At 35.5% G+C, this 25,904-nt stretch overlaps 1 protein-coding gene across 1 annotated transcript; it reads left to right on the top strand.

The window, feature by feature from the left end:
• The first annotated feature begins 477 nt into the window (after positions 1-477).
• On the top strand, positions 478-25,885 carry NME5 (NME/NM23 family member 5). The gene is made up of 5 exons (XM_065935519.1): positions 478-606; positions 6,792-6,997; positions 7,674-7,774; positions 14,328-14,446; positions 25,750-25,885. The coding sequence occupies exons 1-5, from the start codon at positions 478-480 to the stop codon at positions 25,831-25,833; spliced, it is 639 nt and encodes a 212-aa protein (XP_065791591.1). The 3' UTR covers positions 25,834-25,885.
• The last annotated feature ends 19 nt before the right edge of the window (positions 25,886-25,904 follow it).

Here is a 25,904-nt window from a genome sequence, read left to right as displayed (position 1 = left end):
AGTGCCCAGATGAGGGCTGGACTCTGAAGGAATCTGGGAGTGCAGCCCACAGAGATTCAGGGGACCCAGGAATTCTGCTTTCCAGCTGGGCCTTACCCTAAGCGTCCTGGTGGCAGGAGGGGATGGGGAGAGGGGGTGTGTGTGTGTGCACTGTGGAGGATGGTGCTGAGTGGCGTGGAGAGTTGCAGACCTAGTCTCCTCCTGGGCACCCGGGGTCCTCGGCTTTGCCTTGCTCCTTGGGCTCTCCTAACTTAATGAAAGCACCTAGGAAAACCCATGGCAGGAGATAAGGTAAAAATCGTATTACTGAGACACTGCTTGTGGAAAAAACTATGACAGTTTCCAGCTTTATAAATTAATAAAAATCAAGCACCTGATAATGCTGTTTAGTCACAATTACATTAAGTTGGGGGTGGGGGTGCATGTCATTGCAGTTGATAAACGTGAAGAATCTTAAATTGTAACTGAAAAGCCAGAATGGAGCTATCAATGCCCCCACCTCAGATCTACGTAGAAAAGACTCTGGCTATTATCAAACCAGATATTGTTGACAAAGAAGAGGAGATACAAGATATTATTCTCAGATCTGGATTCACCATTGTTCAGGTAACTTCTGGGCAGTATGATCATGTTTTTTTCCTCTCTACTGAATTAGATTTTTCTGCCTTAGCTTTTAGCTGAAATAGAATTAAAAACTCACTTTATCTTAAGTAAAAGATATGTTTGAAAGCTCTTCTTACTCATAGAGTTATATCCCTAAACTTGTTTTAGAATACCTTTGATTTTACCTTTTAAAAATGTTTATGTATATGTGTTAGCCCAGTTTGATCCTTAGTATTTAGCATGAAATTTAGGTTTACTCTTCTGAGTATAAAGGTTATATGTGATAATTTTCCAAAAAGTATTTCACACTTTAAAATTATATAAAATGAGAAGTAAAACTTCTTTTTCCCATCTCTCCTCTCCCAACTCAAGTCTCACTCTGCAGAGACAACCACTTAACACTTTCTTTTCTTCTAGAATTTTTGTATGCATTTACAAATATGTTTTCCCAAATATGTCCTACTGTAAATTAGGACAGTCGCCCTCCCTGGACCCTCTTTACCCTCCCTCAGATAGCATGCCAGATCATTACATCTGAATCTAACTTCTGTGTAAATACTCTTCTGTCCTAATAAACCACAGTCTATTTACTTGATCTTCTCTTGATGAATTTATAGACTGTTGAGTTGTTTTTTTTTAATTTAATGTTTTAAGCCTTTTCCTTGTTCTGCAGTTAGTAGTTTGAAAATGAATATATAAAGACTATCAAATAGAATGGAGTATTTTTAATCTTCCTTTTTTGTATTATTCTTATTTGAAATTTCACTTTTTTATTATATTTATTCAGTGTCATATTGCTTGTTGAGTCTTTTAAAAAATAAAAAAGATAACTTCAGTCTTCAGAAAGATGGGTTTTTGAATGAACTTAGAAGGATACATGGAGGCTGAGGATGAGATACTACAAGAAAGTTTAAGGGAGTAGTAATGCAGGAAAGTATAAAGAAATATTTAATATAATTAAAAGATTCAGGTAAAGATGAGCTTTTAAATAAATGTTAGGAAACTGGGTAACCACTTAAAAAAAAAAAAACTTGGATTCAAATATTACACTATATATACCAGGATAAATTCCAAATGGGTTTGACATTTAAATATTAAAAAATTAAACCGTATAAACTTTAGAAGAAAAATGACTGAATTTCTTTTTATTTTTGGAAGGGGCAGCCTGTTTACTGGGTACTATAAAATAAAAGATTGATAAAAATATAAACATAAAAAACTTGAGCGTGGCCAAATAAGCATAATAAGCAAAGTCAAAACACAGGTGACAAATTTGGAAAAAATATTTGTAACTCATAAAGACTAATCTCCCAAATGTATAAAAAGCTCCTAAAACAGGATAAAAATTCAGTTGAAAATGGGCGGTACATGTGGATGGTCACAGAAAAAGAAATAAAAATGCTTCTAAAACATGGTAAAAGATGCTCAATTTCTAAGCAGGAAAAAAGCAAATTAAAACAACACTGAACTACCATCTGGCAAGACTACAAAAGTAAATGACATAAGGGAGGGAATCTGGCAATTATGGAAGGGAATCTGGCAATTATCTATCAGTATTTACAGATGCATCTTCCCTTTGACCCAGCGGTACTACTTCTGGGAATCTCTCCTGTAACTTGTGTATTAATATGCAGTGACATATATCTAGGTAATTTTTTGTAGCATTGTTTATTTACAAGCAAAAAATTGAAAACAGTGCCACATTAGGAAATTGGTTAAATTCACCCTGACGAATCCGCCAAAAAGAATACTATGAAACTAATTATAAAAAGAGCAATGAAGAACCTCTCAGTGTCCTGTTAGGGAAAAAAGCAAGATGCAGAACTATGTGTAGCTTTTTTTCTATGATAGAAAGAGAAAAAGTAATATATATTCATGTTTGCCAGTATTTACAAAATGAATTTAGAAGATAAATAAGCATTAAAAAATGGTTGCATATAGAGGGTAAGGAAGAACAGGCTGAATTAGGACAGGAATGGGAATGAAATTTTTCAGTATGAACCTTTTTATATTGCTTTGAATTTTTTAATCCCCAAAGTATGTTACTCATTAATTTTAGAAGAAAGACAAAACTTATAAATAAGATAAAGTTTCCAATTTGGTTTTTTAAAGTTTGAAAAGAATTAGTGAAAAGGTAATTAAACAGCAAGTGATAGTTAGAAATTAAAACTTCTTACTAAAAAAACAAAACTTAGTGTAAATGTTAATATTTAACACTTTCTCTAGTCAGCAGTAAATTTTAAACCAAAGAACATCTTGGTATGTAGTATGCTTCTTTTTGGTTTAATTGTGATAAAATATATACAACATAAAATTTACCTTAACTGTTTCAGTTCAAGGGCATTAGAGTACCTTCACATTGTTGTGCAACAGTCACCACTGACCATCTCTAGAACTTTTTCATCATCTCAAACTGACACTCTGTACCCATTAAACATTAGCTCTCTGCTTAGCCCTCTCCCCAGTCCTTGGTAACACTATTCTACTTTCTGTCTCTATGACTTTGCTGTTCCAGGTATCTCTTGTCAGTGGAATCATTTTTGTCCTATGTATTATATGCTTTAAAATAGGCTTTATTCTATTTGAGAGTTCATTGAACTTGAGACTTTCTTTTCCCATCTAGGAAAAAACCTTCTAGAAAATGGTGTGTTCGTTTAGTAGGTGGCAGTCTTTCCTGTGTTACAACAAACTATTGGTTCCTTTTTTTTTTTTTTTTTTTAATATTTATTTATTTGGCTCTGCTGGGTCTTAGTTGTAGCACTCAGGATCTTTAGTTGCTGCATGCAGGACCTTTTTTTTTGTTTTTTGGATTTTTTTGGTGGGGGCCACAGCGACCTCTTTTGTGGCATGTGGGATCTAGTTCCTTGACCAGGGATTGAACCAGGGCCCCCTGAATTGGGAGCACAGAGTCTTACCTACTGGACCAACCTCCTTTTCTGATATTAAGTTCACTTCTCTTTGTAAAAATACTTTGTTTTGTTTTTTGTTTATTTACTTATCTTTTGGCCATGGCTTGCAGGATCTTAGTTCCCTGACCAGGGATTGAATCCATGCCCTCTACAATGAAAGCACAGCATCCTAACCACTGGACTACCGGAGAATTATCTTGTTGTGAAAATACTAATCTAAATTACAAAAAAGTTTATCTGACCTAATTTTGAAGCATTTGATGGAATCATTGATTCAGTATCAACTTTACTTTTTTTTTTTTTTCAACTTTACTTTAGAATGAGCCCTCAGTCTTTAAAATTATGCTGCATTAGCTGGCATACCTGCAAAAGATAACTTCCCTTGCTTGTTAAGGGATATGTGGAAGTTAAGTGCTTACAGTGCAACAGATGAGATTTTTAACCCAGCAACAACAAAATTACTCAAACCAATAGGCATAGGAATCACAAATACAGGCGTGTCTTAATTTTAAAATAATAGAATCAACGATTATACTAAATCAAGTGCTGTTATCACTTCTCAGACTTCTTCTATTTCTTGACTATATAAATTTTAATATGAAAACATGTCAGCACCTTTTTTTTTTTAATAGTACTAGAGCTTCCCAGGTGGTGCCAGTGGTAAAGAACCTGACTGCAGGAGACGTAAGAGACTTGGGTTCGATCCCTGGGTCAGGACGGTCCCTGGAGAAGGAAGTTGCAATCCACTCTAGTGTTCTTTCCTGGAGAATCCCATGGACAGTGGAGCCTGGAGGACTACAGCCCATAGGGTTGCAAAGAGTTGACATGACTAAAGTGACTTACCAGGCTTCCATAACTGATCCTTGACTGTGAGAATGTTAGTTTTTGTCCAGTAGAACCTGTTCATAGCAGTGCTGAACTACCTAGTAAGCATCTTTCCAGGCTTCTTGAACTGGGGCAGTTTAGATCCCTCTCTACAAACTAAGCAATTTTATCAAGTTTCTGAAACCTAAAGACACAGGATAGTTTTGTGGGTTTTTTTTTTTTTTTTTTTTTTAAGTACAAATTCTTTTATTCCAGGTGTTTAAAGTGAATTTTTAGATAGCTTTAAATGTGAATTTAAAAGTGAATTTAAATGTGAATCTTAGATAGCTGAATGATGGTAGATTTGTCATTTCTGCCTGTGATTAGATTTGGTTTCTCTAAACAGCAATTTAGAACAGCAATTGAGTAAGCAGGAAGTGACTTGTGAATGGAGTTAAAATAGAAAAATTGGAAGAATGACTGACTTGGCTTCTATGATTTTTTAAAATTTAATAATTCATATAACTTCTCATTTGTGAAAAAAATTACTATTTATTTGTCTCAAACATTTCATTTTCTTTCAAATTAACAAGCTTAATGCTAACTACTTATCTTAAGCTCTTACTGAATCAACGTATTTATGGCAGAACCAGAATAAGGAAACAAGTGAAAAACTTGTTTACTGCATCATGTTGCATACTACTTCAAAGTACCATAATGAGACCAGTTCTCTTAAATAATGTAGGAAAATTTCACAAATAGATAGGGAAAGATAAATTTGGAATATTCTAAAGTATTTTTTACTTTATACGAAGTATGTATTAACAAGATATTGAAGATTGGCATGTTTTTACTTTAAGGAGATAAGATTATTTTGTCATTAATGTTGTTGTTTTTTAGTCACTAAGTCGTGTCTGACTCTTTTTTGTGACCCCCAAGGCCTGTAGTCCACCAGGGTCCTCCGTCCATGCGGTTTCCCATACAAGAATACAGGAGTGGATTGCCATTTCCTTCTCCCGGGGATCTTCCTGACCCAGGGATCGAACCTGTTTCTTCTGCATTGGCAAGGGGATTCTTTACTGCTGAGCCACCATTAATATACCATAGGTTGAAGGAGGCTGCCAAACAAAAGTACTTTTCTTAAGTAATAATTCTTATTTACAGCCTACATTTAAAAAAAAATTATTTAATTGGAGGCTAATTACTTTACAATATTGTAGTGGTTTTTGCCATACACTGACATGAATCAGTCATGGATGTACATGTGTTCCCCATCCTGAACCCTCCTCCCACCTCCCTTCCCATCCCATCCCTCAGGGTCATCCCAGTGCACCAGCCCTGAGTGCCGTGTCTCATGCATCAAACCTGGACTGGCAATGTTTCACATATGGTAATATACATGTTTCAATGCTATTCTCTCAGATCATCCCACCCTTGCCTTCTCCCACATAGTCCAAATGTGTTCTTTACATCTGTGTCTCTTTTGCTGTCTCATATATAGGGACATCGTTACCATCTTTCTAAATTCCATATATATGTGTTAATATACTGTATTGGTGGTTTTCTTTCTGACTTACTTCACTGTGTATAAAAGGCTCCAGTTTCATCCGCCTCATTAGAACTGATTCAAATGCATTCTTTTTAATAGCTGAATAATATTCCATTGTGTATATGTACCACAGCTTTCTTATCCATTTGTCTACTGAAGGACATCTAGGTTACTTGCATGTCCTGGCTATTGTAAACCGTGCTGCGATGAACATTGGGGTACACATGTGTCTTTAAATTCTGATTTCCTCGGTGTGTATGCCCAGCAGTGGGATTACTGGATTGTATCCAGTACCCTTGCCTGGAGAATCCCATGGATGGAGGAGGCTGGTGGGCTGCAGTCCATGGGGTCGCGAAGAGTCGGACACGACTGAAGCGACTTAGCAGCAGCAGCAACAGCAGCATGGTAGTTCTATTTTCAGTTTTTTAAGGAATCTCCACACTGTTCTCCATAGTGGCTGTACTAGTTTGCATTCCCACCAACAGTGTAAGAGTGTTCCCTTTTCTCTGCACCCTCTCCAGCATTTATTGTCTGTAGACTTTTTGATAGCTATTCTGACTGTACAGCCTACATTTAACATTTTTATCTTGCCTACTGTTCATAATACAAAAATAAATCTCAAATTTGTGGTCAGATTGGTACTATTTCAAGTTATTAGTGACTTGTGAAAGTCTCTCAGTTGTGTCCAACTCTTTGCTATCACATGGACTATACATCCAAGTCCATGGAATTCTCTAGGCCAGAATACTGGAGTGGGTAGCCTTTCCCTTCTCCAGGGGATCTTCCCAACCCAGGGATTGAACCCAGGTCTCCTGCATTGCAGATGGATTCTTTACCAGCTGAGCCATAAGGGAAGCCCATTAAGGACTTAATGAGGTATTATTGAACTGTCAATAATGCTTTTGTTGACTTTGTTTCTCTTTTAGAGAAGAAAACTGCATCTCAGCCCTGAGCACTGTAGTAACTTTTATGTGGAACAATATGGGAAAATGTTTTTCCCCAATTTAACAGCTTACATGAGTTCTGGACCACTTGTTGCCATGATATTAGCTAGATATAACGCCATCTCTTACTGGAAAGAACTCTTGGGACCAAGTAATAGCTTAGTAGCTAAGGAGACACACCCAGACAGGTAACTTTCCTAGGGGAGAAATGGAATCCAACTATGAAAATGAAAAAAATCTGATTTCATTGTAATAGGAATTTCCTTTAATTTGAAAGTTTTCCTGAATAACCTGATTTTTTTTTTTTTTTTTTTTGGTGGTGGTGATGCAGGGTTGGGTGGGGAAGGTCCATTCTGTGTTTTAACTACTTAAATGTGTACTTTAATATCAAATACCACAAAAGGTCTCAGAGAGCGTTTGATTTATGGTTGACTAGCTTATTTTTCTCTCATTCTTGAATTAAACTGCCACTGGTTTAGGAATTTTCATGGGAAAATTGGGATGGTATTTTGTAGAATGGTGGTAATAGAGATTAGAAACTCAGATTTTCAGCATTATCTTTAATGTTTAGAAACCAGAGGACATTGAGTTCTTGACACTTTTGAAAATACCATTGTTTTTTCAATTGTCACAAGATAGTACCTCTTTTTCACCCAGATAACTATTTTTCCAGTATATCTCTCCTGCGGATTTAATTATATTTGGCCCTCATGTAGATAGATTTATGCTTAAAATCAAAATAGATTAAAACCTCTATATGTGAGAAGTGGAGATGCTTCTATAAAATTTCTAAGTAGAATACATATGTAAAAAGTAAGGAAAGAATGTCAGATTGGGTGGTCATCATTTCTAACTTGCTTTCAGTCTGAGGGCAATTTATGGCACAGATGAGGTAAGAAATGCACTTCATGGAAGTAATGATTTTGCTGCAGCAGAAAGAGAAATTCGATTCATGTTTCCTGCAGGTGAGTTACAAATGAGTAATTAGTTAATTGCATTTACTTGTTTGCTTTGTCTCTTAATTTTGGAGATGTAGCTGGGAAGGAAGATAACAGGGTTTATCTCCAGTATATTCTGTCATATTTTCAAGTTGTAGTTACTTAACAATTTGAAGTCAAGAATAGAAAACTTAATGTTTTTCTCAGAATGAAATTGTGACCTCTAGGGAATCTTTTGAGAAGAGTTTACCTTTCTTTCCTTTATTTTTGACTGGGCATATCAAGGGTTTTTCTTCTTCTGTGTTATTTACTCCTTTTAGTTATCCCTAAATGCATTAGTTGAATTTGTTACAAATGAAAAGAGACTCTTCTTTGGCACTTTTGATGGATTTGCCATATTCTCTAATAACAGTTTAATGTTTAACAAATACTCATGCTTTTATGAAGTTCGTAGTTCTCCATCCCCTTTTTTTGTTTCTATCCTGTGAAGTTATAAACCTTTTAGAAGTGGGTATAATGAGGAACAACACTGATGTTCTTATTTTCAATAATATTTTTAGAGCAGAAAAGAAATTTGGTGATTTTCATTATATAGAAAAAAGTCAAAGCATTGGGCAGTTTTGAAAATTTCTTTGGCCTTTCTTTTCCTCTCAGTAATTTAGACCTTATTCCTCAGTATTTTTCTGCTAAAGATTTATTCAAAGAAAACTGAAAATTTTCTTGGAGATTTAGAAGTTTGGATTTTTGAACAAACAAAAACCTTTTAATTAAAGATATCTATACACAAAAGGATTTGCTTACTACATGCTTAATTCTTACTGTGACAGAAATTTCTGTCATATCTATCCCCTTAAGGTATCTTTTTCTTTGGAGCTGTTTTTATTTTGGAATATTTACACAAAAGGAGATAGCATAGCAGCCATGAAATTAAAAGATGCTTGCTCTTTGGAAGAAAAGCTATGACCAACCTAGACAGCATATTAAAAAGCAGGGACATTACTTTACCAACAAAGGTCCGTCTAGTCAAAGCTGTGGATTTTCCAGTAGTCGTGTATGAATGTGAGAGTTGGACCATAAAGAAGGTTGAGTGCTGATGAATTGATGCTTTTGAACTGTGGTGTTGGAGAAGACTCTTGAGAGTTCCTTGGACTGCAAGAAGATCAAACCAGTCCATCCTGAAGGAAATCAGTCCTGAATATTCATTGAAAGGACTGAAGCTGAAGCTGAAGCTCCAATACTTTGGACATCTGTTGGGAAGAGCTGACTCATTAGAAAAGACCCTGATGCTGGGAAAACAGGAGGAGAAGGGGATGGCAGAGGACGAGATGGTTGGATGGCATCACTAACTCAGTGGACGTGAGTTTGAGCAAACTTGGGGAGATGGTGAAGGACAGGGAAGCCTGGCGTGCTGCAGTCCATGGGGTCGCAATGAGGCAGACATGACTGAGTGAACAACAACAACGAAGATCACATAGTATAATAAACCACTAATGAACCCATCATTCAGTTTCAATGATTTTGGTCTGTCTGCTTTTTGTAAAAAATTGAAGTATAGTTGATTTAGACCAGTCTTGTTTCATCTGTCACTCCTGCTTGTATTTCTCCTGCTTCTGTATTATTTTGGGGCACATCTTTAACATGAGATGTCTTTTTGATATGGTAGATGTTTAGATTTTGTCCTACTAGTGAATTAGACTTTTTCTCCTTAGCTTTTAACTAAAATAGAGTTAAAACATCGTTTATCTTAAGTGGAACAAATTTTTTAGAAGCCTGTCTTACTCATAGGGTTATATCCGTAGACTGTTAGTTTGTATTGCCTTTGATATTACTAATTAATTAATCCTCTGCATACAGTTAGACATTTGAGAAGCAACAGTTGTAGGACAGATATAAATGATCACCTACTATACTGCAGATCTCTTGCTATGAGAATGTGAAGTCTTTGAGAGAAAGTTTTTGGAGTTTGTGATATGAGCTTCTTCTTGCTTAGCAATGAGGAGCTATGTATAGAACCCTATACAATAAGTCACAAAAGCAAATTACAAAGATATTCTTAAGACATATTCCTAAATTCTTGAAAAAGCTAATTTAAATGTTCTTCCTTTTTAATAGGGATTGATGATTCAAAGCTTTACTACATTCCATTCATTCATCAAGTTTATTGAGTTATTGAGTTGTGCCAGAAATAAAAAAATGAATAAGATATCCCTGTTCTCTCAGGATGATTTTTTTTTAAAAGGCCAGAAAAATAAATGTACAATGCAATGTATAACTTCTGCCATGAAAAAGCCTTTAAAAGTACAGTGAAAATTTGCTTATGTGAGAAACATGAAAACACATTTTAGTTTCTCATTAATTCATCCAACTCTGTTGTCAAAAATCAGTTGGCCATATATATAAGTATCTACTTTTAGAGTCTCAGTTCTGCTTCACTGATCTTTATTGTTTGTTCTTATGTCAGTACCATACAGTCTTAATATTGTGGTTTCATAATAGCATTTTTTTCTTTTTTATATATCTGTATTTGTTCCAACTCTTAAGTGTGTGGCTAGAACACTACATTTACACTCACAAAACTTGTTCTGAGTTATTTTTCAAATGACTTTGCAACATGCCTAGGCTTATAATTTTGCTATTCTAAATATTATTTTCCTTTATAAAACAATTCCTATATATGGATAGTGACTCCCATCAAGTTGGTTCAGTTTAACATACTAATTTCTAGGGTCCTGGCACATGCAGTACTATGACTGTAGGGGTTGGAAGGTTTAAAAAGTAGATCCCAGAAAATGAAAGTTGCTTTAATGAGTACTTTTCTTTTAAACATCAAGGTATATACTTCAGAACACTTTAGTGATGAGATTTTGTCCCCTAAAGAATCTGCTTGATAGCTACACACTTCAGACTGAGAAGTTTACATAGGTTACATACACCTTATAACAAACACTACTTCTGTCTGTTAAAATAAGCCAACCTGAAACTAGGAAAAAAAGCTAGCTCTACTTCAGTGCCTAAAGTATCACACTTAATAGAAATCTTAACTTTCCCCTAAAGCAGTTGTCATGCCGTACATATTTTTAAATGCTAATAAAAAATAAATACTTGAAAACATGTTATCAGAAGAAATGGAGACAGAGTGTTGAACACGTAACCACGTAATCCTCAGGCAGAGCTTAGTCTACTTCTTCCATATGAGAATGGTCATCATCTCCTTCCAAGGGCAACATCTCCTCAATTATGGCAGCATTGCTGTTGTCAGTAGTGGGGTCATTCTCATGGATACCAAGGCCAAATTTGATCATCCTGTAGACCCTGTTAGCTTGGGTCTGGGGATCCTCCAGACCAAAGTCAAGCTAGGAGAGCCACTTCATACAGTATGATGACCTGGTTGTTCAAAGACTTATCATTATTATCAGCCTTTTGCTTCAGGGTCTTGATGATGAAATGGTCTGGGGTTTACCTCCAGTTGCTTCTTTGCTGCCATGTAACCCATTGTTGAGTTGTCTCTTAGGGCTTGATCCTTGATTCTTTCCATGTTTGCTATGCAGCTGTACGTGCTCGTGACAATGCAGCACAGGGATGTCACCAGTAGGTTTGATACAACCATCTTTTTTGCAGAGGGTTTGAAATGCTTTCTTTTCCTGTTTCTTATTTATTTCGGGCTGTGCTGAGTCTTTGTTATTGTGTAGGCTTTTCTTTACTTGATGCAAGCGGGGCTGCTCTCTAGTTGCAGTGCATGGGCTTCTTATTGTAGTGGCTTCTCTTGTTGCAGAGTATGGGCTCTGTGGTGCATGGGCTTCAGTAGTTTCCGCGTGTGAACTCAGTAGTTGGAGTTCCCCAGGTTCCAGAGCACAGGCTCAGTATGGCACACGGGCTTAGTTGCTCTACAGCATGTGGGATCCTCCTGGACCAGGGATCAAACCCTTGTCTCCTGCATTGGCAGATGAATTCTTTACCACTGAGCCACTAGGGAGGCCCTCTTCCTATTTCTTTTTCTCCTTGTCTTCTGGAAGTTCCAGGCCCTCTTCAATGACTGACACTAAGGTCTCGCCCTCAAACTTCTTTAGCTGTTGCACACAGGACTCATCAAGTAGCAGTTCCAGAATCTGGGCCACACTATTACTGCTTGGGTGCCTGACCCCTTCAATCATTAAGTAGTCAAGTAACCAAGGACAGGACTTCTTTTGTACCAGAGCTCCAGTTCATCAGTTCATCTCAGAGAAACATCAGTTCATCTCAGAGGTATCAAGTATATATAGAGTCAATGTTCCCAGGAGGAATTCTGATATTATCTGAAAATCCAAGTCTCCCAAGCCTCAGGGTACCAGCCAGGCTTGGCCTCCCTTCCCCAGCAGCCAAGTGTCAGTTGTTCCTCATTAAAGGTTTTGAAATCAGGTTAGTGGAAATTCTCCAAAATTCAAATAATAAATAGCCAGAGACAAATAATAAATGATTTTCAAAAATAGAGAAATAATCCAAAAACAATCCAAAAATGAAGATAAACAATTTTATTCACAATAGCATCAAAAACAATAAGATAATTAAGAATCAATTTAACAAAAGAAATGCAATTCTTGTTCACTGAAGAGTACAAAACAAAATGCTGCTATGAAAGAATATCTAAATAAATAGACATCCCCTTTTAGGGGCTTCCCTGCTGGCTCAGGTGGTAAAGAATCTGCCTGCGATGTGGGAGACCTGGGTTCCATCCCTGGGTCAGGAAGGTTTCTTGGAAAAGGAAGTGGCAATCCACTCCAGTTTTCTTGCCTGGAGAATTCCATGAACACAGGAGCCTGGCGGGCTACAATCCGTGTATTTGCAAAGAGTGGGACATGACCGAGCAACTAACACTTTCCTGGATCAGAAGAGTCAATATTGTCAAGATGACAGTTCATTCCAAATTGATGGATAAATTTAATGCAGTCCCTATCAAAGTCTATGCATTCTTTTATGTAGAAATTAACAAGTCAATTCCAAAATGTATATTGCAAAGGATCTAGAAGAGCTAAGGCAATTTTGAAAGCAAAGAACAAAGTTGGAAGACTTCCACTAACCTGATTTCAACCTATTATGAAACCAGAGTACTTAAGGCTTTATGGTCCTGATTTAAGGATAGACATAAAGATCAATGAGGCAGAATTGAGAATCTATAAGTAGATTCTTACTTTTATGGCCAACTGATTTTCCATGAAAGTGCCTAGACAATTTGATGGGGAGAGGGTGATCTCTTCAACAAATGGTGCAGAGACAACTGGGTATCCACATGCGAAAACAAAAACCAGCATAGACCCTTGCTTCACACCACACACAAATAGACCTAGACACAAGAGCTAAAAACTAGCTCTGGTTTTTAGGAAGAGCACAAGCTTTTTCAAGGATTAGGAATATGTCCTAGAACATCTTTGTAACTTGCTTTAGTGACTCATCATATAGGGTTTTGTATATCATTCCTGACTGACTGCTAAGCAAAAGGGAGCTCATATCACAAACTCTTCTAACTGGAAGAAAATATAGAAAATCTTTATTACCTTGAGTTGGACAAAGAGTTCTTATATATGACATCACAAATATGATCAGTAAAATAAAATATTGATACATTGGATTGCATCAAAATTCAAAGCTTTTCTTTAAAAGTTGTCATTAAACATATGAAAAGATAAATCATGGACTGGGAGAAAATATTTGCAATCATGTATCAGATAAAGCACTTGTATCTAGAATATATTAATATAAAGAATTTTTACAACTCAATACAAACAACTGAATTAAAAACTGTGCAAAAGATTTGAATAGGCATTTTGCAAAGGAGGATAACAGGCTAATAAGTACATGAAAAAGTTCTCAGCAAAATGCAAATTGAAAGCACCATGAGATACCTTTGCTTACCCACTAGAATAGCTATAATCAATGGCAAGGATATAGAGATACTGGGACCCTTTTTGTTTCTGGTTGAAATATGTTTTTGTTGTATTGCAAGTCTGGGTCACCTATAGTGTTCAAACAAAGCTGAAAAGACTAAAATTTCCTTAAATCTTAGATAATTTATTTTAACAACTGAAAAATAAGCAGCAATATTAATATATACTATCATAGAAGTAGATTTATGTGTATATCCAATAGTTTATAAGAGAGCAAGAAGCATGTATTATTCACTCTTATATCTGTGCCACTGTGCAAACTGCCCCCATTTTGTTGACAGAAGTTAATTTTTGTGATGAATTAACCTAGATTATATGTATTCTTTCAACTTTTCATAACATTGTCCATTATGTATTTACTGTTAGAAAATGGAAATGGAAATGCAAAAAAGGAGATTGTTGAAAACATAATCAGAATCTTATGTGTGAGCACTATCAATATATTGATATATTTTTTGCTATTTGTATCAGTCTTATTTTTGTGTATGTGTGATTGTGTGTTTTTGAACAAACTATTTGCTATGTATTTCTGTTTACTTTTAAAAAAGAAAAACTAAGTATTTCTCATGTCATTAAAATTTCTTTGAATGTGTCCTTTTTAATGACTGTATAATATTTCATCATTCATATTAGCTTTAATGGGAATACATTTGTATTTGCAGTGATTGTTGAGCCCATTCCAGTTGGACAAGCTGCTAAGGACTATTTAAATTTGTATGTAACGCCAACTCTGCTTAAAGGACTCACAGAACTTTGTAAGCAAAAACCAGCAGATCCTTTTGTAAGATATCTTTTTATTCATACTAAAGAATACTGTCTATATCTTTCATAATTAAAATATTCTTTGAAACATATAGAGAGTCATTTAAAAAAGCTATTTTATATACATTTTAGATAATTCCTTTTGTATGACATTTGATTACAGTTGACCCTTGAGTAAGAGTAGGACTTAGGGGCACTGACCCTTTGCACAGTCAAAAGTCTGGCAGACTAAGAGCTCCCATGTGCAATAACTAAGACCCAGTGCAGCCAAAATAAATAAATACTTTTAAAAAAATCTGGCATATAATTTATAGTAGGCCCTCGTATCCTCAGTTCCTCTATATCTATGATTTCTGCATCCTGGGTTCAGCCAGTTGTGGATTGTGTAGTACTGTCATATTTACTATTGGAAAAAATCTCCACGTAAGTGGATCCCCACAGTTCAAGTCTCTGTTGCTCCAGGGTCAACTGTGCTTATTTTCTTGCTGTGTTTTGACTCTTAAAAAACATTCTAAGTAAGTTTTCAATCATTGCCCCCTTTAATTTCTCAGCATTGTTTTTGTGTATAATTTATATAATCAAATGATAAAATTAGATATATACTTGAATTTTGTTCAACATTTTTATTTCTCATGATATCTAAATTTTCTGAATAGAAGATTTGTATTTATTCACATGCTCAATGCCTCAACATTGCTCATTCAGGTGGAAGAACTGTTGGGTATGAGGACATAGGATGATCATCCAGGGCCAACTGTCAGCCTGGATCCTTCCTTATAGATACTCCCACCCATCTGAAGAGTCTTAAAGATAATCAAGGAAGGTTATTTTAATATTAGCCCTACCAAAATAATATGTCTGGCCTTTGTTAGAATTCTCAAAAGGAATGCTTTTTGGAAGACAAAAGATTTAATCTTTCCCACATGTTAACATTACTACTTTTACCAAAAAGAAAAACATCGACACGTTATTTCTCTAATAATTCTTTTTCATTGTGAAAATAGTACTTTTTTATTTAGTAAGAAACCTGAAACTACTGAAAGACGTAAAGAAGAGAAGAAAAAGATACTCATGGTTCCATTTCCTAAACATGGTCTTGAAGTCATCTTGCCTGGACTCAGCTCTGATTCCAGACACCTAATCTCTCCCTGAGTCTCTTTATTTGCATTAGTAAGATATAGATGAAAGAGAAGAGTGAAAGAGCTGGCTTAAAACTCAACATTCAAAAAATGAAGATCATGGCATCTGGTCCCATCACTTCACGGCAAATAGATGGGAAAAAATGGAAACAGTGACAGATTTTATTTTCTTGGGCTCTAAAATCACTGTATATCATAACTGCAATCTTGCAATTGAAAGATGCTCTTTGGAAGAAGAGCTATGACAGACCTTTTTGTTGTTCAGTCACTCAGTTGTGAATGTTTGCAGTCCAATGAACTGCAGCACGCCAGTTTCCTGTCCTTCACCGTCTCCCAGAGCTTGCTCAAACTCATGTCAGTGATGCCATCCAACCATCTCATCCTCTCTCCCCTTCTCCTCCTGCCTTCAATCTTTCCCAGCTTCAGGGGCTTTTCAAATGAGTCAGTTCTTTGCATCAGGTGGCCAAAGTACTGGAGTTTCAGCTTCAGCATCAGCCTTTCCAATGAATATTTAGGACTGAATTTGTTACAATGTTGCTTCTTTAAGGGAAAGCTTTTTAAAAAATATTTTTATTTATTTATTTATTTTTGGCTGTACTGGTTTTTCATTGATGCACATGGGCTTTCTTTAGTTGTGGTGGCCAGGGTCTACTCTAGTTGCAGTGCATGGGCTTCTCATTGCAGTGGCTTCTCTTGTTGCAGAGCACAGGCTCTAGGGTGCGTGACTTGCAGTAGTTGTGGTTCCCAGACTCTAGAGCACAGGCTCAGTAGTTGTGACACAGTTCTTCCTGGACCAGGGATCAAACCCATGTTTCCTGCATTGGCAGCATATTCTTTACCACTGAGCCACCAAGGAAGCCCACTTCTGTTTTTTATGTTTTTTTTGGTCCATGTGTCATATGGGATCTTAGCTCCCTGACTGGGGATTGAACCCACATCCCTTGCACTGAAAGGCAAGATCTTAACCAGTGGACTGCCAGGAAAGTCCCTTTCTAATACATTGTAATATTTCCTCCCACCCCCCCCCCCCATGGATATGTCTTTGATCATCTGGAATTTTTGTTGTTGTTGTTATAGGAAGTGAGGTAGATGCCACATTTTATTTAATTTTCCATTTGGTTGCTCAGTTGACCAAAACCATTTATTGATGGTTTGTTTTTATTGTAGATTTTTTTCCTTGTAGATTTAAGATGGTTTGTTTTTTTATTGTTGTTTTTTTTTCCTTGTAGATTTAAGAATCTGCTATTAATATATACTAAGTTCTTGCATGCATTTTGCGGGTTTATTTCTATTTTGGGGAGTTGGTTTATTTCATTTATCTATGTTCATTTGTAAGTACCATACTGCTTTAAGTATTATAGGTTTATAATATATTTCAAAATCAGATAGCTATAAACCTTTCAATTACTCTTCTTTTTCAGAATTTTCTTGATTTTTTTTTGCATTATTACTTCTAATATGACTATTTTCAGTCAGAATACATACTGTCATATTGCTTCCTTAAAGGGAAATCCCAAGGTACACTGTGATCACCAATGTATATTTTTCATTTCACTTCATCCATACAAGTCTTAGATGTAAGTTAAAAACACTGGGGTGGGGATGGGACTGACTTGATAAGAAACAAAATAAATGAAAGATGATAATTCAACTGCTTTAACTTCGTGTGTGTGTGTGTATATATATATATATATATATATATATACTGGTAAAATTAAATATTTTCCCCTATGTTTAATTGTACTTCCTCCTTTGTGAATTATCTCTTTTTCTTTAGACCCACTTATCTGTTGGAGGTTTGTAAGAATTCCTTTTTCCATTACTAAATTATAACTAATCTACAATGCTGTGTTAGTTCCAGGTGCATGACATAGTAATTTGATACTTCTTAATATTGCAAAATGATCAATATGATAAATCTAGTTGCCACTTTTCACCATACAATTTATTGTGTTGTTATTATTATTTACTATATTCCCCATTCTTCTGTACATTTAATTCCTGTGACTCTTTTATTTTGTACCTGGAAGTTTGTACCTCTTAATATCCCTTACGTCTTTCACTCATTCCCAACCCACCTTCCCTCTGGCAACTGCCTATTTGTTTTCTGTATCTGTGACTCTGTTTCTGTTTTGTTTATTCATTTGTTTTAGTGTTTATATTCCACTTATAAGTGAAATCATATGGTATTTGTTTTTCTCTGACTTACTTCACACAGCACAATACCTTCTAGATTTATCCATGTTGTTGCAAATGGAGAATTTTCTTTTTTATTGAGTAATATTCCAATATGTATGTGTATGTCTATGTATATGTCACATCTTTTTAACCTGTTCATCTGTTGACTTAGGTTGCTTCCATATCTTGGCTATTGTAAATGATGCTCAGTGAACGTAAGGGTGCATATATCTTTTCAAATTAGTGTATTTGTTTTCTTCTGAAAAAGACCAAGAAGCAGAATTGCTGGATCATATGGTAGTTCTGATTTTAATTTTTTTTTTTTTTTTTTTTTTTAGTTCTACCAGGTTATTGCTACAACCCATCTCCCTCCACCCTCATGTACGCGTGCTCGGTCATGTAACCCCATGGGCTGCAGCCCGCCAGGCTCCTCTGTCCATGGACTTTTCCAGGCAAGAATACTGGAGTGGGTTACCATTTCCTTCTCCTGATTTTAGCTTTTGAGGAGCCTATTACTTTCTTTGCTGGCTATATCAACTTAAATTACAACCAGCAGTGCACAAGGGTTCCCTTTTTTCACATCCTTGCCAACATTTGTTATTTGTGTTTTTTTTAATTAATTTATTAATTGTTTTGGTCTTCACTGCTGTTCTTGGGCTTTCTCTAGTTGCAGTGAATGGGGGCTACTCTTCATTGCACTGTGCAGGCTTCTCGTGGCAGTGGTTTCTTTTGTTTTAGAGCATGGACTCTAGAGAGCTCAGTAGCTCAGGGCCTCAGTAGTTGCAGCAAGTGGGCCCTAGAGAATGGGTTCAGTAAGTTGTGACTCATGGGTTGAGTTGCTCCAGGACAGGTGGAATCTTCCTGGACCAGGGATTGAATGGGTGTCCCCTGCATTGGCAGGTGAATTCTTTTTTTCTCCATTTTTTTTGTTTGTTTTGTTTCTTTTTTTTCCCACTGTTATTTTTTGTTTTGTTTTTCTCATTTAAAAAAAAGTCTTTTTAGTTAATTTTTTTCAAACCCTTGTGTTGAGGGCTGATTTTCAATAGATAACAGCGAGGGAGCTGCGATGCTATGTATGAAACCCTGAGAGCAGGTGAATTCTTAACCACTGGACCACCTGGCACATCCTATTTGTGTTCTTTGTGATGATAGCCATTCTGATTGATGTGAGGTGATAACTCATTGTGGTTTTGATTTGCATTTCCCTGATGCGACTTAGCATGCATGCATTGGAGAATGAAATGGCAACCCACTCCAGTATTCTTGCCTGGAGAATCCCAGGGATGGACGAGCCTGGTTGGCTGCCGTCTGTGGGGTTGCACAGAGTCGGACACAACTGAAGCAACTTAGCAGCAGCAGCAGCAGGTGGTTAGTGATGTTGTGTCTGTTGGCCGTCTGTTTGTCTTCTTTGGAAAAATATCTATTCAGGTTCTCTGCCCATTTTTAAATTCAGTTTTTGTTTTTATGATGTTGAGGTGTATGAGTTCTTTGTATATATTGAATATTAATTTCTTATCAGATATATTATTTGCAAATATCTTCTCCCATTCAGTAGGCTGCCTTTTCATTTCATTGAAAGTTTCCTTCGCTGTGCAAAAGCTTTTTTTTTATGTGGTCCCATTTGGATTTTTTTGCTTTTGCTTCCCTTGCCTGAGAAAAAATACATCCAAAAATATATTGCTAATAATACAATATTGTGAATCAACTATATTTCAATGAATATGTTTAAAAATATATTACTAAGACTGATTTCAGAGTTGCATACTGCATATGTTTCTTCTAGGAATTTTATGGTTTCCTCTCTGCAGTTAAGTCTTTATCCATCTCTCACTTATTTTTGTATATGCTGTGAGAGAGTAGTTCAGTTTAATTCTTTTGCATGTAGCTATTCAATTTTCCCAAAACTGTTTATTGAAGAGATTGTCTTTTCCCTACTGTATTTCCTGTCTTCTTTAGCATAAGTTAATTGACCATATAAATGTGGTTTCATTTCTGGTTCTCTATTCTTTTCTGTTGATCTATGTGTCTGTTTTTATGCCAGTACCATACTGCTTTGGTTACTGTAGCTCTGTAGTATAGCTTTTTTTTTTTAAAATTTTTATTTTTTTTTCAGTTTGCTTTAGCTTTTATTGTTGTAGTTGCCTGACCTCACAAGGCTTTCATATAGTCTTCCACATTCCTTATTTTTTTTTATTTTCTTTTTTTTTCCATTTATTTTTATTAGTTGGAGGTTAATTACTTTACAGTATTGTAGTGGGTTTTGCCATACATTGACATGAATCAGCCATGGATTTACACATGTTCCCCCTCCCGATCCCCCCTCCCGCCTCCCTCTCCATTCCATCCTTCTGGGTCTTCCCAGTGCACCAGCCCTGAGCACTTGTCTCATGCATCCAACCTGGGCTGGCGATCTGTTTCACCATTGATAGTATACTTGTTTCAATGCTGTTCTCTCAGAACATCCCACCCTCGCCTTCTCCCACAGAGTCTAAAAGTCTGTTCTGTACATCTGTGTCTCTTTTCCTGTTTTGCATATAGGGTTATCATTACCATCTTTTTAAATTTCATATATATGCATTAGTATACTGTATTGGTCTTTATCTTTCTGGCTTACTTCACTCTGTATAATGGGCTCCAATTTTATCCATCTCATTAGCACTGATTCAAATGAATTCTTTTTAATGGCTGAGTAATATTCCATGGTGTATATGTACCACAGCTGCCTTATCCATTCGGCTGCTGATGGGCATCTAGGTTGCTTCCATGTCCTGGCCATTATAAACAGTGCTGCGATGAACATTGGGGTGCACGTGTCTCTTTCAGATCTGGTTTCCTCGGTGTGTATGCCCAGGAGTGGGATTGCTGGGTCACATGGCAGTTCTATTTCCAGTTTTTTAAGGAATCTCCACACTGTTCTCCATAGCGGCTGTACTAGTTTGCATTCTCACCAACAGTGTAAGAGGGTTCCCTTTTCTCCACACCCTCTCCAGCATTTATTGCTTGTAGACTTTTGGATAGCAGCCATTCTGACTGGCGTGTAATGGTACCTCACTGAGGTTTTGATTTGCATTTCTCTGATAATGAGTGATGTTGACCATCTTTTCATGTGTTTGTTAGCCATCTGCATGTCTTCTTTGGAGAAATGTCTGTTTAGATCTTTGGCCCATTTTTTGATTGGGTCATTTATTTTTCTGAAATTATATAGCTCTGTAGTATAATTTAAAATCAGGGCATGTGATACCTCTAGCTTTGTTCTTGTTTCTCAGGATCATTTTGGCTATCGAATGTCTTTTGTGTTTCCATACAAGTTTTGGAATTATTTGTTCTAGTTCTGTGGCAAATGCCATGGGTATTTTGATAGGGATTGCATTAAATCTTGTTGTGGTGAGTATGGTTATTTTAACAATAGTAATTCTTCTAATTCATGGATGTAACATATTTTCCCATTTGTTTGTGTTTCCAGTTTCATCAGTGTGATAACAGTGTTCTTAGGACAGGTCTTTTACCTCCTTAGATTTATTCTTAGGTATTTTTTAATGCAATTGTAAATGTGATTGATTTCTTAATTTCTCTTTTTGTTGGTAGTGTACAGAAACAACACATTTCTGTATTAAATTTGTACTGTGCGGCTTCACTGAGTTTATTAGTTCTAACAGTTTTTTGGTGGTGTCTTTAAGGTTTTCTCTGTATAATATCATGTCATCTTCAAATTGTGACAGTTTTACTTATTCCTTTCCTGTTCAGATTTCTTTTATTTTTTTAATTAATTTTTTCTGATTGCTGTGGCTAGGACTTTTAACACTATGCTTAATAAAAGTGGAAAAAGTGGGCATTCTTGTCTGATGTTACTGTGGGATAGTCATATATGATCTTTATTATGCTGAGGTATCATCCCTCTATACTCACTTTGCTGAGAATTTTTATTGTAAATGGATGTTGCATTTTGTCAAAAGCTTTTTCTTCATCTGTTAAGATGATTGTATGATTTTTACTCTTCAGAATGTGATGTATTACACTGATTTGCAGAAACTGAACCATCCTTGCAGCCCTGGAGTAAGTCCTACTTGATCATGGTGAATGATTCTTTTACTGTATAGAATTCAGTTTTCTTTGAGAATTTTTGCTGCTATGCTTATCAGTGATACTGACCTATAATTTTCTTTTCTGGTGGTGTTTTGTCTAGTTTTGGTGTCAGCGTAATCTTGGCCTCATAGAAAGAGCTTGGAAGCATTTTTTTCCTCTTCAGTTTTTTGGAGTAGTTTAAGAAAGATAGGTGTAAGAATTCTTTATGTATTGGTTACATCAAGCTTGTATTAGCTCCAAAAATATTTCCCTTTTTGTTTAACTTCTAATTTTGCCTTTTAAATAATATTCAAAAGTCAGACCTTAATTTTTTTTCTTATTGTGAGTTTTACTTTATCATCTAAGTTTAGAAAGTTCTATTCCATTGGGAATAGTGAATATTTGCTAAATATTCACTTTTGTTTTCTTCTATTAATAGTTTTTTTTCATTTTTAACTTTCCTATGTCTCTGAATTTACTTTTATATATATCACAAAATGAAGATCTAAACTGATTTTTTTCTGACCAATTGTTCTTGTACATTGATTTATGAGGCCACATTTATCACATATAAAATTCTATATGTGAGCATGTATTCCATTATGTTGAGCTGTATGTTCTGATAACACAGTAAACAATTGTTTTTAACATTATTTTCAGTACTTTTGTATATACTTAACAATTTTTTTTGTTTTCTGGTGGTAAATATAAGATCAACTTTGTCATTTTAACCATTTTCAAGTGTAGAGTTCAGTGACATTAATCACAATCACAGTATTGTATAGCCATCATGATACCTATTTCCAAGACTTTTTCATCACCCTAAACAGAAACTCTGTAACCATTAAGTGGTAACTCCCCATTATCTCCTTCTGCCACCCTTTGGTAACCGCTAGTCTGTTTTCTGTCTCCATGAATTTGTCTATTCTAGGTATTTTACATAAGCTACATATAAGAATTATATAATATTTGGTTTTTTGTGTGTCTGACTTACGTCACTTGTCATAATGCTTTCGAAGTTCATTCATGTAGTAGCATGTACTAGAATTTTATCCCTTTTATAGTTGAATAATATTTGATTGTGTGTGTGTGTGTGTGTATATATATATATATATATATATAGTTTATCCATTCATCTGTTGATAGATACTTAGATTGTTTCTCCCTTCTGGCTATTGTACATAATGTTGCAGTGAACACTGGTGTATAAGTATCTGTTTGAATACCTGTTTTCATTTCTTTGAAGTATGTACTTAAGAGTGAATTTTCTGGATCATATGATCATTCTGAGTTTAGCTTATTGAGTAACCACTAAGTTATTTCTCACAGTAGCTGCACCCATTTACATTCCCACTAGCAATGTATGAGTGTTCCAGTTTCTCCATGTCCTGACCAACACTTGTTCTTTTCCATTTTTGATTTTGTTTTTTTAAAATAATTGTAACCATCTTATTAGATGTGAAATGGCCTATCATTGTGGCTTTGGTTTGCATTTCCCTAATAACAAATGATGTTGACCCTCTTTTCACGTGTTTACTGGCCATTTGTATATTTTCTTCAGAGAAAGGTCTGTTCATATTCATGTTCTTTGCTCATTTTTAATTGTTTTTGTTGTTGAGTTGTATGAATTATTATGTGTTGTAGATTTTAAATCTTTATATGATTTGCAAATATATGTTCCCTTTCTATAGGTTATTCTTTCACTTTAAAAAATAACAATTTTATTTATTAACTTATTTTTTGATCTTCTTGGCTGTGTGGGCCTTTTTCTAGTTGCAGCAAGAGGGGACTACTCTCTAGTTGCAGTACAAGGGCTTGTCATTACGGTGGCTTACCTTGTTGGGAGCACCATGCCCTAGGGTGCTCGGGCTTCAGTAGTTGTGGCACATGGACTTAGTAGTTGCAGTTCCCAGGCTCTGGAGCAGAGGCTCAGTAGTTGTGGCACACAGGCTTAGTTATTTCACAGCATGTGGCATCCTCCCAGGTCAGGGATCGAACCCATGCCTCCTGCATTGGTAGACAGGTTCTTCACCTTTGAGCCACTAGGGGAAGCCCCATGTCCTTTTACTTTGTTGATGATGTCCTATGATACATGAAAGTTTTGAATATTTGATAAAGTCTAATTTACCTATTTTTTTTGTTGCTTATGCTTATGGTGTCATATCTAAGAATCTATTGCCAAATTCAAGGTCATAAAGATTTACTCCATTATTTTCTTCTAAGATTTTAATGAGTTTAACTCTTATATTTATGTTATTGATAAACTTTGGATTAATTTTTTATATTAAGTGAGATAGGGATCAACTTCATTTTTTGCATGTGGAAATCCAGTTTCTAAATACCATCTGTTCAGGATACTGTATCTTCTCCATTGAATGGGCTTGGAACCATTGTCAAAAATCTGTTGGTCATATATATAGGTTTATTTCTGACTCTCAATTCTATTCCATTGATCTATATGTATATCTATATACCTCATTGTCTTGATCCCTGTACATTTATGGGAGATTTTGAAATTGGGAAGAACAAAATTGGAAAATTCTCCAACTTGCTTTTCTTTCATGACTTTTTTAGCTATTTGGAGCTCCTTGAAATTCTGTATGAATTTAAGGATTGACTTTTCCATTTCTGCAAAAACAGCAGTTGGAAATTTGATGGGAATTGTGTTGAATCTGTAGATCACTGTCTAGCATCTTAACATTATTAAATCTTTCTATCCATGAACATGAGATGTCTTTTCACTTATTTAGATCTTTCAGTTTCTTTCAGCAATGTTTTATGATTTTCAGGACACAGGTCGGTTAATTTATCCTAGTTATTTTTTCAAGGCTATTATAAATGAAAGTGATTCCTTAATTTCCTTTTTGAATCATTCATTGTTGATATGTAGAAACACAACTGATTTTCTGTATTGATCTTGTAACCTGCAACTTTGCCATATTCATTTATTGTCTCTAGTAGCTTTCTTAGATTCTTTGGAATTTTTATACAGGCATACGATGGAGATGTTGCAAGTTAGGTTCCAGACCACGACAGTTAAGCAAGTATTGCAGTAAAGCAAGCCATACAAGTGTTTTTGTTTCCCCATGCATATATAAAAGGGTTACACTATTCTCTAGTCTGTTAAGTCTGCAATAATATTATATCTTAAAAATCACTTAATATATGTATATTAAGTGTATAACTTAATCTAAAAAAATGTTGACCATCATCTTAGCCTTCAGTGAATCATGATTTTTTTTTGCAGTAAGATCACTGATAATAGACCACTATGTTTGTGTCAAGTCGCTTCTGTTGTGTCTGATTCTTTGTGACTCTATGGACTGTAGACCTCCAGGGTCCTTTGTCCTCTTGCTCATGGGATTCTCCAGGCAAGAATACTGGAGTGGGTTGCTGTTTCCTCCTCCAGGGGATCTTCCCGACCCAAGAATGGAACCCACATCTCTTATGTCTCCTTCATTGGCAAGTGTGTTCTTTACCACCACTCTACTTGGGAAGCCCTAGACCACTATAACAAATCTAATAATAATGAAAATATTTGAAATATTATGAGAATTAGCAGACACAGAGACTTGGAGACACAAAGTGAGCAATTGCTCTTGGAAAAATGGTGCTGATAATCTTGCTCAATGCAGAGGGCTCAAAAACCTTCAATTTGTAAAGAAAAAAAAAAGCTGTATCTGCAAAGTACAGTAAACTGATGGCGGAATATTATACCTGTATATACAAGGGTCATGTTATCTGTGAACATTGTTTTACCTTCCTTTCCAATTTGGATCTATGCTTGACAATATTGTCTAATGTAATACTTATTGCTTCAATTTTTAGTGGTCATTTTCTTATTATTCTTAAAGTGAATCTGAAACTTTTAAATTGATAGAGTATATATTGAAGAAAGTATGTGAACATTAATTAACATAAAGGTTTTTTTCCTTTTCCATAGATTTGGCTAGCTGATTGGCTGCTGAAAAATAATCCCAACAAACCTAAACTGTGTCATCATCCAGTTGCGGAAGAATCTTATTAAAATAAAACCCTCAAAGAACAAATCATGAGCTGTCTTACTATAAAAGGCATGCTTCTACTTAAGAAAAAAGT

Source organism: Muntiacus reevesi, chromosome 1, assembly GCF_963930625.1.
Source record: "Muntiacus reevesi chromosome 1, mMunRee1.1, whole genome shotgun sequence".
NCBI lineage: Eukaryota > Metazoa > Chordata > Mammalia > Artiodactyla > Cervidae > Muntiacus > Muntiacus reevesi.
This window is presented reverse-complemented; position numbering and strand designations above follow the sequence as displayed.